Source organism: Elaeis guineensis, chromosome 1 (assembly GCF_000442705.2).
Source record: "Elaeis guineensis isolate ETL-2024a chromosome 1, EG11, whole genome shotgun sequence".
Taxonomy (NCBI): domain Eukaryota; kingdom Viridiplantae; phylum Streptophyta; class Magnoliopsida; order Arecales; family Arecaceae; genus Elaeis; species Elaeis guineensis.
The window spans coordinates 16063643-16084470 of record NC_025993.2 but is presented as its reverse complement, the minus strand read 5'-3'; the positions used below and the strand labels follow the sequence as shown (position 1 = coordinate 16084470).

The window sequence follows — 20828 nt, the reverse complement described above, 5'->3', positions numbered from 1 at the left end:
TTCATACGCCAAATGAATCACGAGATGCTCTATGGAGTCAAAAAAGCTAGGAGAAAATATCTTCTCCAACTTGCATATGGTCTCTACACTACTAGCCTCAAGACTCACAACAAAAAAATAGTATAATAGTGATGGCTATTAGCAACAGCAAACAAGCCTTCGCTAATAGTAATATTTATCGACTACTTATTATGACGAAAATAAAACCCATCGTTAAAAGGATGAAGACTTATTAGCAATGATTTTTTTTGCTATTAGCGACAGCAACAAATTTAATTCTAAATAATTAGTATTATCGATGCCTTTAGCAATGTAAATTAGTCGTCGCTAATACTCTGTCCTAGAAATCATCTTCGTCTCCAACTGCTTGATTTTATTCTCCATCGCCTCCCTAATTTTTCTCCTGCCTCCAATCCTCCTTCTTCCCCTGCCATGCTGTCGGAGCCCCCATCCTCATGCCCCTTCTTCCCCTTCTTCCCCAATTTATGGTGCTAACATCTTCTTAAAAATCCTAATTTCATGAATTTATTGAATTTTCTTAAAAAATAAGTGATTTTAAAAAAAATATGAAATTAGATATATTTATAAAAAAATAGATGTTAATTTAATTGAGCAATTTAAGTACCAAAATGAAAAAAAAAATTGAAAAATTTAATGCATATTTTTTCCAATTTTTCAGGTAAAAATCAGAGCGAAAACAGAGCTAAAATACCTTAAAAAATAAAAAAAATATTACCTCCAGTGTACGGTGGACTGGTCGGTCGATCCACAGAGCCAGGGCACGGTCCACAGGAATAGTTACGTGGTCCACAGGTATGGCTCATAGCGAGAGAAAGATATGGGCGCGATCCAATGACTGAGATTCAATCAGACCCAGATCCGACGGTTCAGACTTGTTGCCGACTTTAAATAGGACTCTTTTGCATGATCCGACGACCCAGAAGCAATCCATCACGCGATCCAATGGCTGTTATTGTTTCTGACTTTGAATAGGACTCTTTTGCGCGATCTGACGGCCAAAACTTCATCAGAACCCAGATCCAACGGCTGACATTTGATCCGACCCTGATAAGGATTATAACTCCTATTTTTTAGCAGATCTGGACGGTCCGAAGCTGATCCGACGGTTAGAAATATTTCTAAGGAGATTAATATGATTTCTAAGAGTTTTAGGACTCCTTTTCCTATCAAAAAATTATGAAAAATTCATCTATAAATAGAGGATCCGAGAATAAGCTTTGAGAGCAGAAAAATTAAGTAAAAAATATAAAAAAAATTAAAAAAAAAATAAAATAGCTTTAGGGACCCAAGAAAAAAAAGGAGAAAAGCTGGTTTACTCTACGGAGTACGACGGAAGACGGAGAGGTCATCAACCATCTTTCCGACGAGGCTAAGCTGATCAACTTTAGATCCTTGTTACAGTTTTATTTTTATTTTATTTTATTATTTCTTTTAAATTTTTTGTACTTGAATTTTAATTTCAATTAATGCAAAATTTATTTTTCTGCACTTTAAATTCCTGTCTTTTATTTTTTACACGTAGATGCTAGAATCTAATTAGTAGATCTTAGTATCAATTTATCTTTATGCTTTTTTTTTAAATTTTTATTATTTATTTTTATTGCAAGTAGATGCTAGGATCTAGTTATTAGATCTTAGTATCCAATTTATTTTTTACACTTTTAATTTTTATTTTTCGACTTAAATTACTTTCTCCAATTTTTTTTTTATAAAATCAAATATTTCAAATCAAAATCTTACTTTCTCTGTGGATTCGACCCGACTCACTACTTTCTATATATTTTTAATTTTTATTGAAGTCAGAATTTGATTAATAATCACGGTGTCCTAATGACAGCATCTTGATCTTATCAATTTTTGGCGCCGTTGCCGGGGAAGACAATAATTTTAATGTTTGATTTCTTTGATTTTCTTGTGACTATTGCTTACTAATTTTTTTATCTTTTTATAAAAAAAAATCAAAAATTTAAAAAAAAAAAGAGATAGAAAGCTTTCAATTTTGCTTGGTGAGATCAATCCTAACCCTAGCTTTAACTAATTTTTTTTAGTATTAATTATTATTATTTTTAATTAACTTAAAATTCATCCATATAAATCTAATAAAAATTGCATGACAAGAGTAGAAACTTAATTTTAGGAGCATTCATCATTGTAGATTTATTTTTGGTGATCGCTGGAGACAAGATAAGCTTTCAAGTTTTATTAGTTTCATGCATCTATATTAGTTGCATAGAACCCCTTGTTTGAAATTGGTTGTACATATTCATCTCAAATCAATTTAAGGACAACACCTATAACAAGATAAGGGAGGGATTTCATCATCCTTTCTTGGCCCAAAAACAACCAACCAGCATTCCACATTAACCCTAGTCTAACTAAAATCAAGTAGACATTGGGCCCTAGTATTAATCGAGTTCAGTTTTGAGTATTATGGTGAAGTCAAGTGCAAAGTAAGTTCGAACTCACCCTTGAAACTGGTGTCTAAGGCTAGAGGTTATAAAGGCTCAGCCTAAGTGGATTTGTGATTATTTAATTGGTTATGTTAGCTTACCTAACCAATTCAATTGGTGTCTAAGGTAAGCAACGGGGGGACCCCCACGATCCCACCTCTTACCTGGCTAGTTGAAGGAAGTGAGAACAAACCCAATTTGCATTTAAGCTAAGCCACTCTACATCGAACTGTTAGGTCTAAGAAACCCGTAGGTGTCTAGGTTTAACTATTTGCTAACTTGATTGCAATTAACACTTAACCACAACTAATTCTTCTCATCTTACGTCTTTAGGTCTAAGATTTTTCTTAAGGATCTCACCTTTAAAACTTTTTTCTTTCTATCTTTTCTCTTCTTTTTCTCCTCCTTCTTAAAAAAAAAAAAATCTCAACAACACATATAATAGGGTTTGCACTAATACATGCATGGTATAATTTTTTCTGATCTAGTTGAATCTAATTCTGAAATTGAACGACTGATCCATACTAAACATGATAATCAAATGGCTAGAAATTCTAAGAACCACCTAGGCAGATGAAAGAATATTTTATTCCTTCCACCTATAATCCATCGATGTTCCCATCATTCTATGAGATCAAATATTCAGACTCTAGTCCTGAGGTCGATCTGAACCTAATAGCCCAAAGATTAGATAAAGTCGATCTTTTTGCCCAAAAATTTGATCAGTTCTTAGCATTAGGTCAACAATCTCTTGCACAATACACACCATCACCTAATTATCAGGAGATTTGTTCTATCTGTGCTAGCCTGGCCTATCATATTAGTAAATATCCTACGGCTGCACAGTTTCCACCTTTCATTCAAGAACAAGTTCAAACTGCTCAAGGTTTCTCCAATCTTGTCAATGATCCATTCTTAAATGCATATAACCAAGATTGGAGGAACCATCCTAATTTTTCTTGGAGACCCCAACAGACTCAGGCTCAGACCCAAATTTTTTCTGTGTAGAACTTTTAGAATGGGCTCCAATACCAAAATTATGCTTATAATAGTGGTCAGTCTAGTCAGTCTATCCAACTATCCTATTACAATCAGCTGTCATACCCACCTTCTCAACAGACTAATCTAGCTGATGATAGATTTAGCTAACTTCAACAAATGATCATGATCCAACAGCAATCTCTCGCTAGGCTAGAAGCACAAATAGATCAATTAACTGAATCTACCATGAGGAGAGAACTAGGTCAATTACCAAATGAACCAATACTGAATTTTGAAAATGACCCACCCATCCACCAACTACCTGGACCAAGTCATCAATCCAATGTCCCACCTAAGAATCTCCAATTTGAAAATGACAATGCAATTTCTGAGCTTAAAAGTGATAGGATTCTTAATGACCTATATTAAGACCAGGTGAGTGAGGCTAGTATTGATGCTAGCCAAAATATGAATTTAGAAGAAGAGGTTAGTACTGAAGCTAACCCAATAGAAGAACTTGAGCTTAGTACTGATGCTGATCTAAGTGAAGAAAAGAAGAGAGTGGATGAGTTACCCAAGATATATCCATCAAGAGTCCCACTTTCTACGGCCTTAGAAGCCAGTTCTTCTTTAGAATCACCATCTCCTCCAGAATTGAAATTGTCCTCAGTCACACTTGAGAATACATGTTTAGAATCAAATGACACCCTTCCAGCATCCTGTGCATCCAACTCAACTTCTAATCTAAAGATTCAATTCATGAGCATTTTAGAAGAACAAATAGGAGAAATTCTCAACAAACAAGGGTCTGTGAATGGGTTTGTGAATTATCTTTCTAAAATTAAAAATGAAGATGTGAAATATTTTCTGAAGATTGGCAAAAAACTACTGAAATTTATTATAGGCCATCTTTCTGAGATTGGCAATCCAAAACCATTAAAATTTATCAATCCAATATTCGACACGGGATAGGTGAGAGAATCAGCATGGTCTGGCTGAAGACGGTAAACTTAGCGCTTCCTGAGAGGCAACCCAGTTTTCAATTTCTGCTTTTGCCTTTGCTTTCTTTTGCATTTTATTTAGGATAATCGAGTCTTGCTTTGTGTCTTTTATAGGGATCTGAAAATAATCTTGACTAAGTTGGAGGGAGAATCAGTTTTGAACAGATTTATGGATTAGGTGATATCTCTCCTTTTCTTTCTCTTTACATGCACCATTCATTTTTTCTACTCTATTGAGGACAATGTTGATTAAGTTAGGAGGAACAATAAAAAAAAATTTTAAGTCCTCAAGTAAGTTTGTATTTAGTATTTAAGCATCTGATTACACTTAAGAATCGAGTTAAACCAAGTATTTTTTTTAAAAAAAAATTGATGTATAAATCTGAGAGTTTGTGAGATATTGAGGGATCAAATATTAAGAAAACTCAATAAAGAGTTAAGTTTAGAACTTAAATAGTTTTCTTTGAGTATTTCTAAATTTTTCTACTAGCATCAAAGAAGAGTTTACCTTCTATAAATTTGTGTAGAGTAACTATATATTTTTTTATATATTTAAAAAAAAAGATAGAAGTAACAATATACTTATCCATGTGAAGGTTAATAATTTGGAGATAAAGGTAGGGATAATTTGGAAAAGTTCAGAAAATATTTAGTATTCTTAGTTTAACTCTCATATTGACTAGTATTAATACCCTAATGACATACCTCATTTACACTCTACTGAACATCAGTGGCCTTTTTGAAAAATTATTTGATGAAATTTGATTTTAAGTTTAAAGGTACTTGATTCTAAATTCTTTCTTTACTCGAGGACGAGCAAAGTTCAAGTTGGAGAGTGTGATAAGTGATATATTTTTATATTTATTGAAGATATTTTTGATAATTTATGGTACTAACATCTTCTTAAAAATCCTAATTTCATAAATTTATTAAATTTTCTTAAAAAAATAAATGATTTTGAAAAAAATATGAAATTAGATATATTTATAAAAAAATAGATGTTAATTTAATTGAGCAATTTAAGCATCAAAATGAAAAAATTTTTTTGAAAAATTTAATGTATATTTTTTTCAATTTTTCAGATGAAAATTGGAGCAAAAACAGAGCTAAAATATCTTAAAAAATAAAAAAATATTACCTCTGGTGCACGGTGGATCGGTCGGTCAGTCCACAGAGTCAGGGCGTAGTCCACAAGAATAGTTACGCGGTCCACAGGCGCGGCTCACAGTGAGAGAAAGATCTGGGCGCGATCCAACGACTGAGATTCAATCAGACCCAGATCCGACGGTTCAGACTCGTTGCCGACTTTGAATAGGACTCTTTTGCACGATCCGACGGCCCAGAAGCAATCCATCACGTGATCCAACGACTGTTATCATTTCTGACTTTGAATAGGATTCTTTTGCGTGATCCGATGGCCAGAACTTCATCAGAACCCAGATCCAACGGCTGACATTTGATCCGACCCTGATAAGGATTATAACTCTAATTTTTAAGCAGATCTGGATGGTCCAAAGCTGATCTAATGGCCAGGAATATTTCTAAGGAGATTAATATGATTTTTAAGAGTTTTAGGACTCCTTTTTCTATCAAAAAATTATGAAAAATTCATCTATAAATAGAAAGTCTGAAAATAAACTTTGAGAGTAGAAAAATTGAGTAGAAAGTATAGAAAAAAATAAAAAAAAAATAAAATAGCTTTAAGGACCCAAAGAAAAGAAGGAGAAAAGTCGATTTGCTCTACGGAGTACGATGGAAGACGGAGAGGTCATCAACCATCTTTCTGACGAGGCTGAGCTGATCAACTTCAGATCCTTGTTGTAGTTTTATTTTTATTTTATTTTATTATTTTTTTTAAATTTTTTGTACTTGAATTTCAATTTTAATTAATGTAAAATTTATTTTCCTGCACTTTAAATTCTTGTCTTTTATTTTTTGCACGTAGATGCTAGGATCTAATTAGTAGATCTTAGTACCAATTTATCTTTATGCTTTTTTTTAAATTTTTATTATTTATTTTTATTGCAAGTAGATGCTAGGATCTAGTTAGTAGATCTTAGTACCCGATTTATTTTTTGTACTTTTAATTTTTATTTTTTGACTTAAATTGCTTTCTCCAAAATTTTATTTTTTTTGTAAAATCAAAGATTTCAAATCAAAATCCTGCTTCTTCTGTGGATTCGACCCGACTCACTACTTTCTATATATTTTTAATTTTTATTGAAGTCAGAATTTGATTGATAATCACAGTGTCCTAACGACAGCATCTTGATCCTATCAGAGACCCTATATGAGGTGAGCAGCAGTGTGGAGGCTGGAGGCTCTACTAAAAAAGTGGATTGGATGATATTAGAGTATTCGAGGCTAAGTGGGGAGCTGGCCGAACTTCTCTTGTTGCCCTCTCTCTCTCATGAAGATCATTGTTTGGAACACCAGGGGGCAGAAAAACCATCCTTCTATCGACCTACAGAAGATTGATGCGACTTCATTACCCTGATTTGTGTGCGCTTCTAGAGATGTGGAGCAGCCTTGATCATGCACAGTGGTGCTTCCTAGCATCTTGGAAATTTTATGCAATTGAGTCCCAAGGTCTTGTTGGAGAAATTATTGTTGTATGAAAATTGGGTGGGGCTAGTATTAATGTATTCCATAAATCTAACCAAAAGATTGCACTTGTAATTTCTAAGCTCAATGGATCCCCTTGGATTTTATCTAATGTTTATGCTAGCATAGAGTATAGACAGAGGTGGATGCTTTGGTATAAGGTTTCTAAGTTGATTGAGCAGAATATCCCAACCCGTATGATTGGTGACTTCAATTGCATTGATGGCCCTCATGAGAAAAGAGGGAACAAGCCCTTCACTAATAAAATTGAAGTTAGGAAGTTTTGATTTCATTACGGTGAATGGTTTGGTTGATCTAGGCTTCTTTGGGTCTCGGTTCACCTGGTGCAACAATCACCAAGGCAGGGTCAGTGTGGGAGCAAGATCAAAAGAGCTTTTGTCTCAATCAGCTGGGTCTAGTTGTTTCTGAGTTACTAGGTACGCCATCTTCTCCAAATCTTGTTTAACCACTATCCACTCTGGATATCTATAGACATTAGAGGGACTCATAGAAGTCTATTTCAATTTGAGAAGTTTTGAATCACCTTTTCGCCCTCCTTGGACATTGCAAAGAGGTGTGAAGGCTGCCAATACATGGGGATGCCATGTACCAGGTGACCCATAGACTAGAATTGGCTAAGCATAGGCTCCATTGGTGGAATAGAGTGGAGGTGGGTTACATCTTCAGGTGCTTGGAGGATGTTGAGGCGATGATCTCGAACTTCCAATTATGGGAGAAGAAGGATGGTAGACTCCTTGAGGCTGATCTTGCAGAGCTATGGAGGAGCCTATCCTTGCACCACTCCGTTCTCTAACAGCAAGAGGTTCTATGGAGGTAGAAGTCCAAGATATAGTAAATCAGAGAAGGAGACAAGAATACTCATTTTTTTCATCAGTCCACTATCATCAGGAGGTATAGAAACTCGATCTGGACTTTGCATGATTCTAATAGGCAGTGGGTGGATGACGAGGATACCATCAGCTAGAAAATATTTTACTTCTTCAGGACTCGATGGACAACCAACCAAGGGATTTCTAGATCCTTCTCAAGCCTGTCCCCCATCACTTGTGTCTCTACTATGGAGAATGACAAGTTGATCAAGGAAGTGTCTAGTGAGGAGGTGTGGGGATATTCTAGGCTATGGTAGAGGACAAAGCATCGATATGGACTGGACGGTTTTCCTCTGCTCTTCTTCGAGAGATATTGGAGCATCATTCGGAATGAGATGATGGATGTGGTGTAGCAATTCTTCACTACTGGGAGAATGTCAATGGTCTGAAAGTAGATCTTTGTCATCCTAATCTCAAAGCAACAGAATGCCTTCGAGCCGAGTCACTACAAGTCCTTAGCTTATGCACGACCCTATACAAGGCCTATGCTAAAGTCATGGTTGGTAGGATGAAGCATCTACTTCCACATCTCATCTATCCTGAGCAAGATGTTTTCATGGGGGGCTGTAGTATCACAGACAATATCTTTATCATCCAGGAGTTCATGCATAATCTTTATTGTGCCCCAGCCCATCTTAGCTTGATGACAGTTAGGCTAGATACAGAGAGAGCTTATGACCATTTATCTTGAGTCTTCCTCTACCTTGCCCTAGAGAGTTTTGGCTTTCATAGTTGTTGGATGTTGGAAAATATGTCCCAAAAGCCAATCATCAAGCTGTTGACGGTTGAGCAACCAAGTATTGTAATTGATTTATTAATAAATAAAATATAATTGGCATCTTCATCATAAGCTTTCATCTTCTAATGAACTCCGTTGTTATGATGAAGTCCTTAGGACTATTTAAGTTCGATAAAGAGAGAATTTATCGATTAGTCCTTAAAACTGTTCACGACCAAATGATAAGCTGTTAATAAGGACGACAGCTTCTATCGAGCATAGGTCGCTGTAGACCATATGGGTTGGTTGTCCTCTTAACCAAGGAGTGTGGAGACACTGGTATGGCATACAGGTGAGATGTAAGGGTACATCGTCATTGAACGTGACCACTCCAGAGTATTCTGCTGTCGAGAATGTCTCTGATGGGATATAGGTATAAGTGTCCCTTAGACTTGAGATCGCCTCAGTGACTTGCAAGCAACTCACTGTGCTTTGGTACTGGACTAACTGAATTTCTAATTCAGAGACGGAAGGCTTCTGGGTACAGTCAAGTACTTACGAAGTCAGAGTGTGATCGAGATGTGATTGACCACTCCAAGAGTTGGAGAAGAATGAGTCGCTGTATTTCAATTTAGCAAAACCTTGGCCAGGGTAATCCATCAGATGGATTTGATATTTTGAAATACAATGTGGACAACCTGATCAGAGTTGACAGTTGAGCTCTGGGGTGTCCTATGATCATTTTGGTCAAGGGGATGAATTATATGAAAACTATATCCGCATGGGTTCTAAGGATGTTGTTCTACACATTCGACCTATCCGGTCGTCGGGTACCATTGCTAGATGGTCACTTCGATTGGTATAGAAATTTATTCCTATGCTACCGACTTAGGTTCGGACCTATGAGGTCACACACATTAGAGTTAATAATCCGATCGGATGGTTGATCAACGATTAAGAATCGTTCTAGGGTTAAATGATCAATACGATTGATATTTAACCCAGTGCAAGTGTTGCAGGAGGATCGATTAGCAATTCGATTGCTAATTGGCTTAATTTGATTAAGCCAATGGGCTGAGATTAAGTCTAATTAAATATGATTTAATTAGATTTGGTTTGGGCTTGATTGGATCAAGTCCAATTGGTTTATTGGATAAGCCAAGTGCAAGAAAAAACTAGTCCTAGTTCAACTAGGACTTGGGTCAATCTAATTTCTAATTTGATTAGAAAATTAAATCAGATTTAAATTTAATTTAATCTGATTAAATTAGATTTTTAATTGGGTTAAGACCTATTTTAATTTGGTTGATCTAATTTTGGTTTGATTTGGTTTGGAAAACCAAATTAAAACAAGTCATAAGATAGAATCCTAGTAAGACTAGGATTCCACCTTGCGCCACATAAGCCTTCTCCACGCCCTCTCTCTTATTCAATGCCAATCTCCACTTATTTTGTGCGACAAAAGCCCTCTCCCAGATCTCTCCCACGTTCACAAAAGGTCTCCTCTCTTCTTTCTTACATGGAAGGTGGTTTGGATCAAATCTAAAAGGAATAAGTTTGGATTTCGAATTCTATGAGATAGAGTTTTAGAAAACCAAAACTCTTTCAATTTTGCACCGAATTTATCCAATTTTTTTTTTAAATTTTCATGGATTTTAGGGTATACATTATGCACCCTTTTTTAGTAATCCATGCATGAAAATATGAAGGAGGTGCTCAAGAGTTGGGCGTCCCTTAACTTGCCATGTTTGGATAAGCCTTGACTAGGTGTTTGACCTAGACAAGGATTCTATCATATCTCTCTATATAAGATAAGTTTCTTTGTGAAATTTTAGAAAAAGTCAGAGATTTGAGAGACCTTTGTGCCATCCAAAAATCAAAGAGAAAGACCTTTGGATCGTGGAGATATAAAAGATGCAAGTTTGGGTGTCTAGAGAGAAAAATGTGAAGAAGAAGAGGGTCTTCTTCTAAGTTTTTTGTTTTCATATCTTTCCTCCCTCCATCTTGAGTTTCCTGAGAATGTCTCAGATCTGAAACTCTTCCTTTTACTTTTCATCTTTGGAAGAGTCCAAATCAAGAAGAAGGAGGCACCTGATCAACCATCAAAGAAGGATCAGCGCAGTACTAGCATACTGTGCTGATTTCCTGAAGCAGGACTTCTGATCGAGATTCGTGGACTCGTGTGGACGACTCCTAGAGGTCGGACGCGTGTGCGGCTTGCAACATCATCCTCAAGCCCAGATCAGCGAGGTTAGAGCGTCTAACTTGCAAGGTAATAGATCTGATCTATTGTTTAATACATACATTAGATGTGGTATAGAAACATGTTGATATGATCAACATGTAGTTCATGCTATATTTATATATTTTAATTTCTGATTTAATGCTATGTAATAATCATGTAATAGGATCTTAGATCTAGAGATTCTCTGGTTTTAAAAAATAAATTTTGATTTATTTTAGCCTTCCGCTGTATGATCTTGAAAAAGTTTCAAGATCTAACCCTGAAACCCTAGATCTGGTTCCTTCATTGGATTAGCTGGATTCTGGGTGTGTGTGTTCCCCTTCCTTTGCCATCTTGATAAATGACACCCGATGGCCTTCTTCCAATCCACTGTGGGGTTTCATCAAAATTACCCTCTCTCCCCCTACCTCTTTATTGTGTGCACTGACATCCTTTTTCCTGCTCTTCAAACTACATCATAGAGCCAAGATCTTGATGCATATACTCCATCTTTGGAGGCCTAACCGATTTTTCACTTGCTTTTTGCAGATGATTATCTCCTATTGGGTTAAGCATTGGTGCAGACTGCAATAACTTTCGCTAGGATCTTGAGGGACTACTATTCTGCTTCATATAGAAAGTAAATCATTCAAAGTTGGCCATCTACTTCAACCCTAAAATCAAGCCTCGACTAAGACATGCAATTAGAGAGTATCTAAGAATGGTAGAGCAAGCTAGAGAATGACACTATCTACGGATCCCAATCATTGGTCCTAATTGTGGAGATCGGATTGCACTGAGATGGATCAAAGGATTAGGGAGCGACTAGAGAGATGGCAAGCTAGGTCATTGTCTATGACGGATCGAGTGACACGGATTAGATCAATCTTAAACTCGATGTCGATCTACCTTATGTCCAGTACCATATGGCTAAAGATTGTCTTGTTAAAGTTGGAGAGATTATTCTAGAGATTCCTTTAGGGATGTGTGGAGGAGGGGGGTCCATCTTATCTTCTAGGATGTGCTGTGCCGGCCGACAGGTGAGGGCCGGTTGGATATCTACTCATTAGTGGTCAAGCATGATGCTTTGATTGCTAGATATGTGGCGCGATTCTTACTAGAGCCATGAGTCCTTTGGAGCTCGATGATGAGACCCAAGTATGGGTCTTGGACTATCGAAGTTGATATTTGCGGCCCCAGGAGTAGCTCCTTCTTATGACCAGAGATTTATGCGCATGCCCTGAAGATTCTTATTCATACCAAATAATCGGGGATGGACAGTCGGTGGATATTATGTCTAATGCATGGGTGTCTGATCTCCCTCTAGCTCGATTGCCTACCTCATATTGTATGGGAGATTGGGTGGGTGGTCAAGTTTGTGAGATATTTCACACTAAGGAGAGAAGATGGGATGTTGCCCTAGTGACCTAACTGTTTGGAGCCCAACTGATGGAGTAGACTTTAGGGTTGCCGATCACAATCCAGGAGCGTCTAAATGTGAGGGTCTAGAGATCCACTTGTGGTTCTAGTGTTCCACCTAGGGACCTATCTGAGTTTTAAAAAGGAGAGTCACTGAGGAGATTGTAGGCGGCTTAGATTTAGAGATTGCATGTGCATCCAAGTCAATCTCTTTCTTTGAAAGGTGGGATGAGGTCGGCTACTTATGAGAGGAGCATTGAGGGAATGGGGGATGGATCTCCCTCTGATGTGTCCTTACTATGGAGGGACATAGGGACAGTGGTGCATATCTTATTCCAATGTTAGAGGGCTTGATAGGTTTGGAGTGCATCCCCATTGACTACTCAAGGGATGGGCTAGTTCAAGCCTTCCTTCAATTTCTTCAGGAGAGTGTGTGAGGTGACTCTTTCTTTTCGTGGGATATTAGAGAAGCATATATGGCGAATTGGATCAACTAGTTAGAAATAGTTAGGTATTTGAGTGTAAATGGTAGTCAATGAGATTCATTATGGAGAAAACTTTACTTTGGGCTACAGAGATCACCAGCCCTTTCTTCGAGGGAGTGACTTTGATAGATCGGGACACCTAGGACTCCCCCTTGCTTATGCAGCTAGATATTTGGTCTTCATCTCATGGAAACCCCCATCCCTAACCTTCTTCAAGGTCAACTTTGATGATAGCCTGACTAGTGGATGTGGTGGAACTAGATTTGTGATCTGTGGTCCATCGACGGGCCTTGTGGTCGTAGGAGGCAGCCATCTCTTAGATATATTAGTTTCTAGTAAAAAACTGAGGGCGGCCTAGATGGGTATCATCTATGCTAAGCAAGTCATTCAAGCTGATCGACTGATTATAGAGGGAGACTTAGCCATGGTGATAAGATGGATCTAGTATCGAGCGGAGAGGTTCACGGCCATCCACTTTTGTAAAATATCTAGAGGGTATTGCGAGATTGTGCTTCACTAGTTATCTGACACGTTTACTGTAAGATAAATAATACGGCAGATTGGATTACTTTCTTTGCTGCACAGCACTCGGATGATGTCTTCTAAACCAACTTGATGGCGACTCCGAGTGCCTTTAGAGATGTTTTATTTTTTAACTTTTTTGGATGTACTCATACTCAATTTGTATGAATTATTTATTTGAATAAAAAAAGATAAACTATACTATTTTCACTCCCAACTTTTATATATTGATTTTTTTGGATGTATTAATAGTGGCGAAATTGGTTATATTCCTTGACTTTTCAACTCCTATAATAACTTCAAGTAGATTCCCTTCTTAAATACTTAATTTGTAAACTTATACTAAAAAAGGGATTCAACATTACTGGACTCTGAGGAGCCTTAAGGGAAAACACTCCTCATGTTGGAATTTCTATGATTTTATGTGTAATAGAAACTTTGTGTCATCTTAAAAATCAAATTCATTGTGATTCGTTGGTCACTAGCATATAACCCGCACTGTGCAGCGACGGTGGAGTTTAGCTGAAATCAAAAATAAGATTCAAAATATTTTATTAACATATAGATTTTTTATATAATATAATATATATTATTTTTATTAACTAATGAACTAATATCCATATCAATCTTCATCTTTCATAACCTCTTTATTTAAACTGAAAATATGAATATCAAAAAATTTATCAAAGTACTACCGATTGAGAAGGTTCTATAATAAAATATAAATCAAAATAATTGAAGAAATAAGCCGTAATATTTGAAATTAAATTATCTTCAATAAAATAAAAAAAAGAGAAAAAAATTGATAATTAAGGTCTGTTATCGATTGTGCTCAATGATTTTTTGGAGGTATTTTTTGAAAAAGTTCAATATGAATTTATTTTTCAGCAATTGAAATAATAGATTTTTGTTAAACATAAAATGTAGAAGGTTCGGAGCTAATTTTTTTTTTAGCAAATTATCAAGCTCAAATTTATTTTCTAAAAATATATTGATAATTTTGAAATTATACATGCTATCATTGAAACTTTATAAGCTAAATATAATCTAAAATACGCAAGTATCATTGAGGATGTTGATAATAACTGATAGACTAAATCTATCAATTTTGTTCCATTACAAAATTAATTATTAAGATACCGCAATTAGTTGCTGAGCTAATTTTTTAAAATTTATAAAGATTATTGTACCAATTTTATCTTCAACAATACTCCTTAATTTATATCTTGAGATAATAGATATATTAAATTTTTTGTAATAAAAAATATATTTATTTTTAGTATATAAAATATAGCTTAAAAAATGTATCGCAATTGCACCATCATATAGGAGGGCTGATTATTTTTATCATATCAATTGTATTAAAAAGTATTATCATAAATATTATCTTGCAACTATAATATATTTTATATCACCACCATAAGAAATATCAATTGATTTTAAACTGTCTTTGCAAATAAATTATATCTCCTAAAAAATAATTAAATAATTTAAAAATTTTTGTGTATAATTTATCGAACATAATAAAATATGATCTCACATCTGAAATATTATTAATCTAACTTTAAACTAATCCCAGTTGAACCAATAATATATCCAAATTTAATTTTAAAAAATAAATATAATCTATATTTTAATCCAATCTTGACCACTAATTTTTCAAGTCCAATCTCTAGTATAACATTAAACTGATTCAACCTAGTATATCTTGAGCAAATATAAGCTTATTATTTATTATTAAATATTAAATTTTAAAATCAATCAGAAAATATAATTCATAATTTTAAATTTAATTTTTTAGATTTTAATTTTTTAAGCTGAATATATGTGTGTAGTAAATTCATATATTTGAAACTATGAACTTTATTTATGTTGATCTTTGGATACATTCAGACCATATATAATAAATTTAAATATTATTATAAATTTCAATATAAGATCATAAACTTTATTTTTGGATTTTTTTGGACTACATATAATAAATTTAAATATTTCTATATGTTTTAATACGAATCCTAAAATTAATCTTAAAAATTTAAAAAATATTTTTTTATAAAATAGTGCCATCTAATTAATGTAATTAATTTTATTTTTTTAATTTTTCAATATTTTTCACTTATGTGTAATAAATCCAAATATTCTATATATTTGAACATAAATTATTAAAATTTATATAAAAATATCAAAAAAATATTAAAATATAATACATGAGTGCAAAAGTGTAATAGCTTAACCTTACATCTAATACTATAATGGACTTAGATATACATCTAATACTATAATGGACTTAGATATGGCAGTTGGAAGAATTTTTTGGGATATCCTATCTATTCAAAATGCAAATAGTATCCGTTTAACCACTATGTTAACCGATAAAATTATATCTATTTTTAAATTAATTAATAATATATTTATCTCTTTTTCTATTCGGCCGCTTCCTGGTGCTGGTGCAGGTGAACCAGGGTAAATCGCGGAGTATATGCACGGTGGATAGCGCCCAATCGGGAATTGGAGACATACAAAGGGTAGCGTGGCGTGTTATTCACCGTGGGATTTGACGCGGTCCTGGTGCATAGAATGTAGAGGCCGCTCAAGCCTCCCATCCTATTGAAACCGTAAAATAGACTCTTATGTATAAATACCCCACAAAACCTAACCCATCGTCTAAGCTTCCCTATTCGGCCGCTCCAAGCCTCCCACCCGATCGAAACTGCTGAGAACGGAAAAACCAGGGAAAACCAATCGAAAGGTGAGGCCTTTCCCCATATAGATCCATATATTTTTTTTCCTTTCCGTTTCATTTCATTTTTCTTTTCGGAGATGTGGGGAAGGAGGACGGCTGAGAGAGATCGGAGAGGTTTCTTAGGTTCCGGTTGGGGTTTTGTCTCAAGTATTTGGGTTTTGTGCGAGTTGTGGCGGTGTGAGTTGGTCCCTTGAGGTTTTGAGAGCTTAATCTAAGCATGATATTTTGTAGGGTTTGGGGATTTTTTGGCTATAAAATTTTCAATTGATGGTTTTCAGGAAAAAAAATTCAATTTATGGTTTTTCTCTAAGAAGTCACCTCTCGCGAAGGAGAGGAGGAGGCTCTGAACTTCCCTTTTAACGAAGCTAACAAAATTTCATATAGCAAATAAATCCTAAACAGTTCGATATATAGCAAATAAATCCTAAACAATTCCATGGGGAAGATAGATTGGTGTCTAATTCACATTTAAATCTTTTTAAAACTTACCCTCCATGCATTAGGTCGCCGCCTCAACTCTTTAGCTGCTGATTTTGACAACACTTCCACACACTCCCCACACTTCATATTGATCACCAGAGCAATTATCATGTTGATGTTGCTATTTTCATTGCCATAAGTTATTCTGTTATTGCTGTTCTACTATTTTATTGGGTTATTTTGTTAATTTTGTTAGTTATCTCATTTATTTGAACTTGCTCTTGAAGGCATCAGGAAACATTTAAGATCACTTATACAATGTAATGCCATGGTCCATATAATTTCCATATGCTTTCTATAATACAATTCAATTGTTGTTTGTTGTATTTGTCTGGTCATGTTTTGTTGAGTAATTTGTCTGCTGATCCTGTGTTGGTGACAGCATACAAGTTTTTCTTTAGATAAACGGGACAAGGCAAGTTTAAAAATGCATTTTATGAATTGTTCCTAAATTGCATACTTATGAAGTCTAAAATTAATACTTATGTTTGCGTGTTCTTTCTCCATCTGCAGTTGAATCAACAGATAATGTCAGATACAGAGGAGTACCGCTGCTTTATTGGGGGCCTGTCATGGTCCACTACAGATGGAAATCTGAAGGATGCATTTGAAAAATTTGGCCACCTTACCGAGGCAAAGGTGCAATCTAGGATCATTTGCAAATTTCTCTCTATAAAAGTCATGCGATAATGTATTTGCTTTTTCCTTTTGCTATTGTTTTTTCTTCTATTGCTCTCTTAAGCTTCACACTTTCCAGTCTCAGTATATGTGTAAGCATTCAAGAAACACCTGTACCAATTGCAATTTCGTAACTTATTGCTCGGTTTTCTCTATTTTCTGCTTATTTTCAGTAGATGAAGGGAGGAGGATATGCCTTAAATAAGTACAATTTTCATTGACTGGGCTCCTACCCATTTATCAGAATTGGCGGATTCTTACTCACTTTTATTTTTGTGTTGAAACATATTCTGGTTCCATGTCTTGTCACTATCTCTCAACGCTATCAAGTAAAGCAATTAATTATTGTGCTATGTAAGTGTAGCTAGAAACCATGCTATTGTTGGCAGACAACAGTATGCATGGTTTTTAGTGGTAGCAAGTTATCATTATTTTGATCATTACCAAGTTTCATTTGCTTTGTGTAATCTAAGTAGCTATGTAATAGGCATTAAAATCTTGATGAACTCAGTAAACCAAGTCATCTTTTTTTTGTTGTTTTTAAATACTCTAAAACAGGACTCAGAGATGGTCTGTGTGTGTATGTGAACATATGTGTACATATATGTATTTGTGTTTATGTATGTATGTGTATTTAGGTATGTAACGAATTTGAAACAGCCCGACACTCAATAGGACTGACTGGCAAGATGGATTGTATAGCTGACTTACAGAATGGTTGCTTTTTTGATCATGATGAAGTTTTTCTTCTTTGTTTAATGTAAATGGTATCATAACAATATTAAAATCTTGACAAACTCATGAAATCTTTTGCTATTTCCAAAGATCACTCATCGAGTTATTTTTTACTGTTCCTAAGTATCTCTGAAAGTAGGGAACAGAGTTATTTGAAGGTAACTTGTATACTTTGAGGATTTGGAAATGCCTGATACTCAATGGGAGTGCTTGGCAAAGATGGATTATCAAGATGACCCACCCTGAATAATTGTTATTGTGATCATAACCAAATTTATAGCCTTTTTTCAATATTAATAGTAGCATAGCAGAAAGTAAAATAGTGGTGAACTTACTAAGCCAAGTTATTTTATTGCTAGTATATACTCTAAAGTTGGAATTTAAATGGTTTGCATATAAACTCTATATATTCTTTAAATTTTGGAAAATCTGGATACTCATCAGGGATGACTTTTGAATGGATTATAACACTGACCAGTTCTGAACAGTTTTCATTGATTGATACTTATAGTTGTTCTGATTTCTAGCTGAGAATGCTGGTTTGCTTTTTATCTCCAACTGAAGTATATTACCTTTCGGCTTTTGATTTTCACATAATCTGTTACTTGAAGATGTGCATTTCAACACAGTGGTGGTCTGCTGGTTTGTAGGTAGTTGTTGACAAGTTTTCTGGTCGCTCTCGTGGATTTGGTTTTGTTACTTTTGATGAGAAAAATGCGATGGAAGATGCCATTGAAGCAATGAATGGAATCGATTTGGATGGACGATCTATCACTGTAGATAGAGCTCAGCCACAAGGATCTTCTAGGGATCGTAATGGCGACCGTGATTATGATCGTTACCGTGGTCGTGGTCGTGATCGTGGCCGAGACTTTGGTGGAGGACGTGGTTCAAACAGTGGAGAGTGCTTCAAATGTGGCAAGCCTGGGCATTTTGCAAGGGAGTGCCCATCTGGTGATGGTGCAAGAGGAGATAGGTATGGTGGCAGGGATGATAGGTATGGCAGTGGTGGCAGTGGTAATAGTCGTTATGGACCTGACCGTAATGGGGACCGATATTCTGGGCGCAACAGGGATGGGGGAGGCCGTAGCGGGCCAGGAACTGATCGATATAATCGTGACCGGTCTGGTCCATATGAACGTCCCAGTGGAGGGGGCTACAGATCTTGAGGAAATGGTGCTTTTTTGCCAGGTATGCAATAATTATGCTATAATATCTAATGTTTTATGTTGATTTTGACACATGTATGTGTTTCTTCTTACACATTATCATGCAGCATTGTGCTAGTGCAGTACTGCTCCAAAAGATTTAAGGTGGCACTGGACCTTGTTACTGCCTTTGCTGGATATGTTCTCCCTTTCGTGTTTCTACTTTGGATCTGCTACGCTTGTTATTTTATCATGTTGGGGCTTGGATAGATACAATAGGTTCTGATATAATTGATGTCTCAGTTCCCTGTCATGTTATTTTGATATGGTGCCTCATGCTTGCCTGACATGCTAGTGGCATTGGTCTTTTAAACTTTGAATGCCATTATTGCTTTTGGATTCTCAATGATTTTGTGGCATTTTTTCCTTTGGTTTTGGCTTTCTTGGTATGTTGCTGATCAGGATGCCAGTGGAGGATTCAATGGGATGCTTTCATTGAGTAGGATTTTTGGTTATAACTGCAATTAATTTGGAGTGTCTCTTTGTTGAGACTTGAAAATAACCGGTTATTCACACTCGAGAACTGCCTGAAATAATAGAGTATCAGCAGTGGTCTCTTGTGCTGTTTTGATCCCCACCCCCAGAAGATGGTTTGACCCTACTTGGTGGGAAGAAACCTGGTAAAGTTAAGACTTACCTACCCTTGAAATTTTTGATTACTTTTTAATGTGATGATGATTGTGTTAACCTTTTGGCAGGCTATGGTTTGGCCTTTGTGAGCATTTTGGATTGATGCTTGGGTTACTTGATGCTATTCTTGCATTATTTGGACATGGTTTTTTGCACATTACTGCTTAAGCTTTTCTGCAGCAGCAGTGATCTCCTGCAACATAGACATGGATTGATCTGGTCTGAAACTTTTACCTTTTTGATCAAAGGAGATCCCTTCCTGCATATGATGCTGCAACTTTTGTCAAGATCTTTGACAGACTCAGCAGTCATCGTAGCTGTGTTACCGTTCTTTATTTATGATTTTGGATCAGACAAGATTTTACGATTAGTAATCCTACTCAATGATCTGGTCATGTTTCCTGGGTTTCTCAACAGAGGTTCAGTAACCAAGTCATCCTGTTTGGCCAACTATGGTTCTTTCAGTTTCGCGGTTTCTTTTTGTATCTATTTTCTATCTCTAGAACTTCAAGCCAATAATTTCACTTGGTGAAGGTTGTCGGTCGTTCTTTGGGTCATTCTGGAATTTGTCATTTTGTTCTGTGAAATAACATATTTGCTAGATATTGGGATTTGCAAACACAAGATGCTCTATGACAGTCCATGAGAATCTGTAACATAAGAATTTATGTTAATCTGGATCCAGGATCCAAATTGAAGAGGCCATTTTGTGTGTCCATTAGTGCTCTTTTATGCTATCCTTAAGAATCGAATGATTGCTTGTATGCTCAACATTTTTGGTAGACCAAAGTATGGATAGACAACTGCATCCTTGTGGGGTATTCTGTTAAACTGTGTAATTGAGATGCCGCTGCATCCGCATGCTTTTGTGTTTCAATCAGCAATGTACTTGCTGTTGGTTTTCTGGGTTGATTCATCATTTGAGAAATCATTCTGTGTTTTTATTGCATGGTTGATATGTAGCCCATCTTTCTTATGGGTTTGTATGCCTGTGATTTTTTTTTGTTTTAATCCCTTTAGCTGCCATATTTTATGCATT

The 20828-nt window shown here is 35.6% G+C and overlaps 1 protein-coding gene across 3 annotated transcripts; it reads left to right on the top strand.

Moving 5' to 3' along the window:
* Positions 1 to 15906: 15906 nt before the first annotated feature.
* LOC105037992 (glycine-rich RNA-binding protein RZ1A) lies at positions 15907 to 20507 on the top strand. 3 transcript variants are annotated; one of them, XR_012138217.1, is made up of 5 exons: positions 15907 to 16064; positions 17052 to 17177; positions 18602 to 19142; positions 19562 to 19779; positions 19858 to 20507. XR_012138217.1 is itself a non-coding variant. In XM_010913644.4 (4 exons), the coding sequence occupies exons 2-3, from the start codon at positions 17067 to 17069 to the stop codon at positions 19118 to 19120; spliced, it is 630 nt and encodes a 209-aa protein (XP_010911946.1). In that variant the 5' UTR covers positions 15907 to 16064; positions 17052 to 17066; the 3' UTR covers positions 19121 to 19142; positions 19228 to 19505. The 3 variants fall into 3 exon arrangements, 2 of the variants coding, with proteins under 2 accessions (XP_010911946.1, XP_073107049.1); XM_010913644.4 differs by lacking the exons at positions 19562 to 19779; positions 19858 to 20507 and adding an exon at positions 19228 to 19505; XM_073250948.1 differs by lacking the exons at positions 19562 to 19779; positions 19858 to 20507 and having other exon boundaries at positions 18602 to 19505.
* Positions 20508 to 20828: the final 321 nt, after the last annotated feature.